The sequence below is a fragment of the Osmia bicornis genome, chromosome 7, assembly GCF_907164935.1.
Source record: "Osmia bicornis bicornis chromosome 7, iOsmBic2.1, whole genome shotgun sequence".
In the NCBI taxonomy this organism is placed as follows: domain Eukaryota; kingdom Metazoa; phylum Arthropoda; class Insecta; order Hymenoptera; family Megachilidae; genus Osmia; species Osmia bicornis.
The window spans coordinates 10,916,092-10,922,959 of NC_060222.1; the positions used below are offsets into that span (position 1 = coordinate 10,916,092).

The following is a 6,868-nucleotide window of genomic DNA, read 5'->3' on the forward strand; positions in this document are numbered from 1 at the left end:
TTAACAAGTTGTGTATAGGGTGAAGGATTGCTGATAAATTTTTTATGAATCGCGCGTAATATGTGACAAAACCCAAAAAAGCACGTACTTCCGATTTATTTGTAGGTTTTGGCATATTTTCTATTGCCGCGTATTTTGCGGGATCCTTATTAATGCCGTTTTCATCGATAATGTATCCACAGAAATGAATACTTTTCTTGAAAAATTCGCATTTTTCTAAATTGATTTAAATATTGTAATTATGTAATCGTTTGAAGACTAAATCTAGTTTTTCAATGTGCTCCTCTTTTGTACGACTTGCAATACGTATATCATCTAAGAAAATTTTGAGACCATCGATGTCGCGAAGAATTTCTTCTATCGTACGCTGCCAGATCGCCGGGGCGGACGCTGTGCCGAACATTAACCTCGTCGGTTGGTAAAGGCCGCAGTGAGTCGAGAGCGTAAGCAAGCTTTGTTGTTCTTCGTGTACCCGTAGTTGTAAATACGCATGTTTCAAGTCGATCTTTGAAAATACTGTCATTCCTGACATACATGAAAATAGTTCATCGAGTTTGGGTAGAGGGTATTCGTCAACTAGTAAATTTTTATTCACGGTGACACTATAATCTCCACAAATGCGGACTGTTCCGTCTTTTTTTAAAGCGGGTACTATAGGCGTCGCCCACTCTGATGATTTTACTGGAATTAAAATTTTTTTCGTGACTAAATTATCCAGCTCACCCTTGATTTTCTGTTGCATTTTGAATGGAACCGTTCTATGCTTAATGAAGATTGGTTTAGCATTGTTTTTAAGCGTAAACTTTGCTGTGTACGATTTTATTGGCTCTACTCGATCGTTGGTAATATCGTATTTTTGTAATAGATTTAGGACCGCCAGGTCGTCGGTTCCCGTGTGTATCGAGTTAACCTTGGTTACATTTGTTTTGACAAAATCAAAACTTTCCGTATTTACTAGTTCACGAAACCACTCTCGTCCTAGTAACGGCTTACAGTTTACGCGAACGATGTATAAATTCAAATTACTTACCCGTTTTTCGAATTTTACCCGAACTCTTATATAACCAACAGTATCAATTGGATCTTTATTGAATGATTGCAATTTTATATTTGAGTTATGTACCTTATTTTTAGGAAAAAGGGTTTTCGTCTGGGCCAGACTCATTAGACTCACTGCGGCCCCCGTGTCCACCTCGAAGTCCACCGGATGGTGCTCCACCATCACCTGCATGATGAATTTCTCCCTCGATGATGCGGTGTCAATTGAGTAAATTTCTTCCACTGTGTGGGTGGCTTCTTTCTTTCTTGTGAAGCAGACCCGAGATAGGTGTCTCTTTTTGTTGCAAAAACTGCATTCTACGGTTTTGTTTAACGTGCACCGACTGGCGTAGTGTTCTTTTCCGCAACGATAGCACTTAACGGTTTTTGTCTGGGTGCGTTTTCCCGTATTTTGCTCGTGTACGTAAGCATTTGGCCCTTTTGCATTCTGCTTGAAGTTTTTATGAGTCGTGTTTGCGGGGTTCGGATTTCTTTTTTGAGCGTTTTTTCTCTCTGAGGTTGACTTGTACTGATTTCCGTCCGAATTTATGTACTGTATTTTTTCCGCACTTGTACCTGTATTACGCAGTTGGGACGTACTACTTTCTGCCAATTCCATCGTAATGGCTGTTGTGACTGCTGTATCAAAAGTCAGATTCTGCGTTTCTAAAAGCCGTGCTTGGACGTTTGGGTTACGAAGTCCAGCTATCAATTGCGTACGTAGTGCTGTTTTTAGATACGTTCCGAAATTGCATTTAGCGCTTAATTTATGTAAATCATTAACGAATTCGCGTATATATTCGTTCTCTTCCTGCTTCCGTTTCTGAAACACGAAGATCTCTGCGGCTTCCAAGGGTTCCGGTTCCAGAATTGTTTTTAGGGCTTCTTTGATTGCGTCCAATGACGTAATGTAAGGGTTAGCGCCATCCATGGCGTTCCCTGATTTCGTGTACGTATCGATACCTATATATTGCAGTAAATAGGATCTTTGCTTCGTTTCCGTTGTAATTTCGAACGCCGCGAAGGCGCCTTCCAATCTTTGTAGCCACGTGCTCCATTTGTGTTTCGTGGGGTCGAACATCTCGATTTTGAATGAGCCCGGAATCTCCGGCATTGTTGGCGTTGCCGGTATAATGGTGCTTCTACCTGCCGTTGTACTCCCCGCTGGCTGCAATTCCGGATTCTTTGCGTCTTCTTCCGATTTGATTTTTCCTGCGCCTAACGGCTTTCCCGTACTCATCAGCACTTGTCGTTCGCACTAGTCCACTACACCTTTCTCACTTATCGCCGTTTTTTTTTTTTTTTTTTTTTCACGCAGGTCACGAATCTATATCCTCGTCGCCACTTGTAGTGTATTTATTCGCGGTGAGGGTAATGACAGCAAAACACACTCGATTCCGGTACTGATCCCACCACCTCTTTATTGAACTTATTAACTACAGTCTGACACGTTCGCTCGCCGCAATCGTCCCGTCGCAATTACCTTAGACGGGGACCTATTCGCTACCGCGCTTTTACGTGCCTAATTGTAAATACGCGCAACTACGTCGGTACGACAGATTGGCAATATCACACCTAATAACATAATATTTATTTTTGCAGCCGCACCCAGTATCACACCCGCAGCCGTATCAGCCACACAAGTCGCAGCTGAACGACTTATATGAGCCTGAGGAGCAAAACGTAAGTAGTTTTTTTACTTTCCGGTTCGTACGATTTTTCTGGTATTCATTGCTTGTGAATAATAACATAATATTCATTTTTCTAGTCGTACAGAGCAAAACAGGTGCTAATTTGCGAATACAGGAAGAAAATGAAACGGCTGCAGCGGGAAACAGCGCCATGATCCAGCCGCGGCCGAGGCCGCGGTCGCCGGAATGGGAATGGAGGCGGCCGTGGTCGCGGCTGTAATGGCCGCAATATAGCATTTTATTTTTAATTGTTCTTCTTATTATTATTTTTATTATTATTGTCGTTGTCGTTGTCGTTGTCGTTGTCGTTGTCGTTGTCGTTGTCGTTGTCGTTGTCGTTGTCGTTGTCGTTGTCATATTTTGTTGCATTTTTTTTAATTACATTTTTTTATATATATTTTTCAATTTTATAATAACATTATATTTTCCGCTACTTATGTTGTAGTCATTTATTCCCCTATTCCTTATCCTGTGTATTGACGAAGTACATGGGTACATTCACGATTTTCTTTAGATGGATAAACTAACCGAAATTCGATTTGTAGGAATTCGGAGTACAATATCGGGACATTATTTAAAAAAAAAAAACTAACCTTAGGCATTCGATTTCTAGGAATTCAGAGTACAATTCTCATATTCCTTATCCTGTGTACTGCCGTCAATCAAATAAAATATTTTATTTTTTATTATATATTTTGTTTACAATTATTTTACTACCCGTTCCTTTCCTATATCCCCCAAAAAAGGAAAAGTGTGAATTATGTATATATGTGTATACATTCATTTTTCACAATCAGATCATGACGAAGATTATATATAAATGTACATATACTGGATACATGACAAATCTTTATGGTATCTTTTATTTTTTTTATTGAATAAAGTAAATGCATTATCAATTAATTGCAATTTATTAATTATCAATTAATTGCAATTTATTAATTATCAACAATTTTATTTTATAATTTATCATTTTCTTTTTATTTCGTTCATAGTATTACAATTTATGTTATTCAAAAACAAATATACTGCGTTCCTATCACATTTATATAGTTCTTATTCCTAAACATTCGTACTTCGGAAAAAGATTTGATATCACTTATATATATCGGAGTACCATATCGGGACATATTATTTAAAAAAAAAAACTAACCTTAGACATTCGATTTGTAGGAATATTCTTCCCTTGGTTATGTTATATTACAAGAAATGTATATATAATATTTGGGTGAAGGAGTTATGTCATTCATACATTTCCTAGGTGATGTATGCAATATCGTATTTTATACTTTGGCGGTGACATACATAATATAGCTATCGTAGCATCCGTGTGTCATTTAGATGTATGCGAAAAGTGATGTAGAATAGCATGCCGTTAGTTGGATGCAATAACTGAGGTGGCGCTGAAATCAGTTTCTGTTCGGTCTAATTTTCAATGCAACGTTGATTGTTTTACCGACGCGGAATTCGAAGTTCGGCCTCGACGCTCGCATCACCTTAAGTATGAATATTAATAAATACAAGATTCCTTTTAGTTACTAAATACGAAGATAATTATTATTATGGTAGATCACGAAAGATACAAAAATAAATAAATGAATTGTTACAAAATTTGATTATAAAAAACGAAAAAATAAATAAATGTTTTAATAAATACTAATAATAAAATTCTTTTTATTTATTCCTCTTCTTGCGGGATGTTACAGCCTTCCCCCTGTGTTGGTCTCTTGTCCTCAAGAGACTCTTTTGTTGTTGTTCGCTTTTGGCTGCAAATGTAACATTGGCATTTTTCCTCTTCATTCCTGGGGGATGCGGCTAATCTGCCGAAATATTTGAGGATCCTTGCGTGTCTTCTTCTTGGATCTGTTTTGCTCAGCTGCTTAAAAATCTTCCAATTTGGTTCCGGGATATCAATGAGGGTTAACCTCCATGGTATATCTTCTTTTTTCTCATGTTGTGTTGGAGCCTTTTGGAGAATACTCAGAATAATTAGTAAAATTATGGATTAAGAAAAAGAAATACACTTGTACCTCGTTGAGTCGTTTTAAAGCTTTTCTTAAGGGGGTAGACACGGGTAATAGTAGCGCCATGACTTTACCGGCAAAAATGGGCATAAACATGGGTTTACGCGCTTCCGTTATTCGTCCTTGTATGAGAACATTTAGGGCTGGGTGAGGGCTTATTCGAAAGAGGAAGGTCCAATGCACACCGCTCAACTCATGTTTCAGTGGGATTATGTTGATGTTTAGTAATATAAGTGTCTAAAGTAGAGGTAAAAAATCGACAAAATGCATTCGCGGAATCGAAGCATTTTTAGGCCACTAAAAGAGTGCTGTGATTGAAATGATGAGTTGAGCGGTCTAGCCACAACCCTTACCTGTAAATTAAGATCTATTTTGTCTTCATTTGTTGCGAAATAAGGACGAATAACGGATGCCCGTAAAAGCATTCTCACAGACCAGTTCCGCCATTTTGTGGACAATACAGAGCAAGTCACGTGACAAATTTAGTTCTGCTAGTGGTTAGAAGATGGCGTATAAGGAGAACGTCTGCTAACGTGGAATGATGGCAAAAGACGATATCTTTACAGTAACTTTGTAAAAAGTTAATCGAAAATAGATGCCCAAACTTAGATATGCACAAATATAATTAAATAGAAATATTGTTCTTGTGTTAAACACGCGATATAATACTTCTTGCCAATTTTAAAAAAAGATTTGTTTGGAATATGTATTTATTTTACTTATTGTACTTATTTTACTTTATGGTTTTTATTAAACACACCTATATATTAAAAAATAATGTACTAATAATATTATATTTACTTATAATTAGGGTATGGGTAGAATGTACAATAAACAAACCATAGTATTTTTTTATTTAATTAATATTTTTATTTTTTTCATTAAAAAATGATCGTTGTGTGGTTTTTTCCAAATCCTCCCCATTTTCCTCTTCCTCCTCCTCTACCTTCTCCTCTGCCTCTCCCTCCTCTTGAGCCCCTGCTATATTTAAATTTTTTTACTTGCTTTTTGAGATCTGCTATCTGTAAGATGTAACATAAACATAATTATTGTAGTATAATCATATGGGTGTTGATTCCACGCTGAGAAATCGCAATTATATGTATATACTTACTTCTTTTTTATATGTTGATATTATTTTCTCATAATCATTCTTCTTCTCCTGAGGTTTTTCTACATTCGTTTGTAATTCCGGGTCGGTGTTCCCCTGATTTATCTGTAAGTAAAAATGAAAAATAATTTATTGAAATATGTATTTTTATCGTTTTAAAAAATTACAATTTGTTGAAATCATTAAAAAAAATAGAGAATGGTAATTTTTCAACTTTTTTCTGTTAGTCTATAATGAAAATTTGTATCGTAGATTCAGATAAGTGATGTGTATGGTAAAAATTTCATCTATATCGGTGAACGCATTTAAAAGTTATAAATAATTAAAATTTCCGAAAATCGCGACTTTTCAGCTGAGAACATAAGTAATCGCAGTTCACACACACATAGAAGAATAAAAGTGATAGAGATATTGAACGTAAAGGTACTTACATTCGGCTCTGTATTTTTTGTCGCATCCGTCGTTACTGGAGTGCAATCCATTTGGTCCTAAAAATAAACACAGTAAATAATAAAAACTTCTTATTTCATCAAATAAGGAAGACACGAATGTACGTGGGTCTGGAAGGTTCTTACCATCTTGGATTTCTGATGCTCTCTCTGATTTTCTTTTTTTCCCGCACAACGGTGGATTTCTGATGCTCTCTCTGATTTTCTTTTTTTTCCGCACAACGGTGGGTTTCTGATGCTCTCTCTGATTTTCTTTTTTTTCCGCACAACGGTGAACACGCGCAAGAAAGCAATAGAGTTTTCAATAGAGTTTTCATTTGTTGTGTATTATTTATAACTTTTGAACTATTTCATTTTTATACATTATTGTGCTAATTGTGTGAATATGGAACGAAAAGAAGAAAGTGAAAATGCAAGAAGCAGAATGCATTTGAAAGGGAATAAGAAAAATCGGAGTTATACCATATTTGCAAAGCGTGTATCTAAAAATAAAAAACGGCAAGAAAGGTAATTTATGTTTTATATTATAGATTTTGTTACGTCGCGAGCGAGATA

At 36.3% G+C, this 6,868-nt stretch overlaps 1 protein-coding gene across 1 annotated transcript; it reads right to left on the reverse strand.

The window, feature by feature from the left end:
• Positions 1–226: 226 nt before the first annotated feature.
• LOC123987959 (uncharacterized protein K02A2.6-like) lies at positions 227–2,278 on the reverse strand. The gene has a single exon (XM_046286386.1). The coding sequence runs from the start codon at positions 2,276–2,278 to the stop codon at positions 227–229; it is 2,052 nt and encodes a 683-aa protein (XP_046142342.1).
• Between the last annotated feature and the right edge of the window lie 4,590 nt (positions 2,279–6,868).

Bases quoted from the DNA above. Each gene is read 5' to 3' on its own strand.
- LOC123987959 (XM_046286386.1), bottom strand. From the start codon at position 2,278: ATGAGTACGGGAAAGCCGTTAGGCGCAGGAAAAATCAAATCGGAAGAA.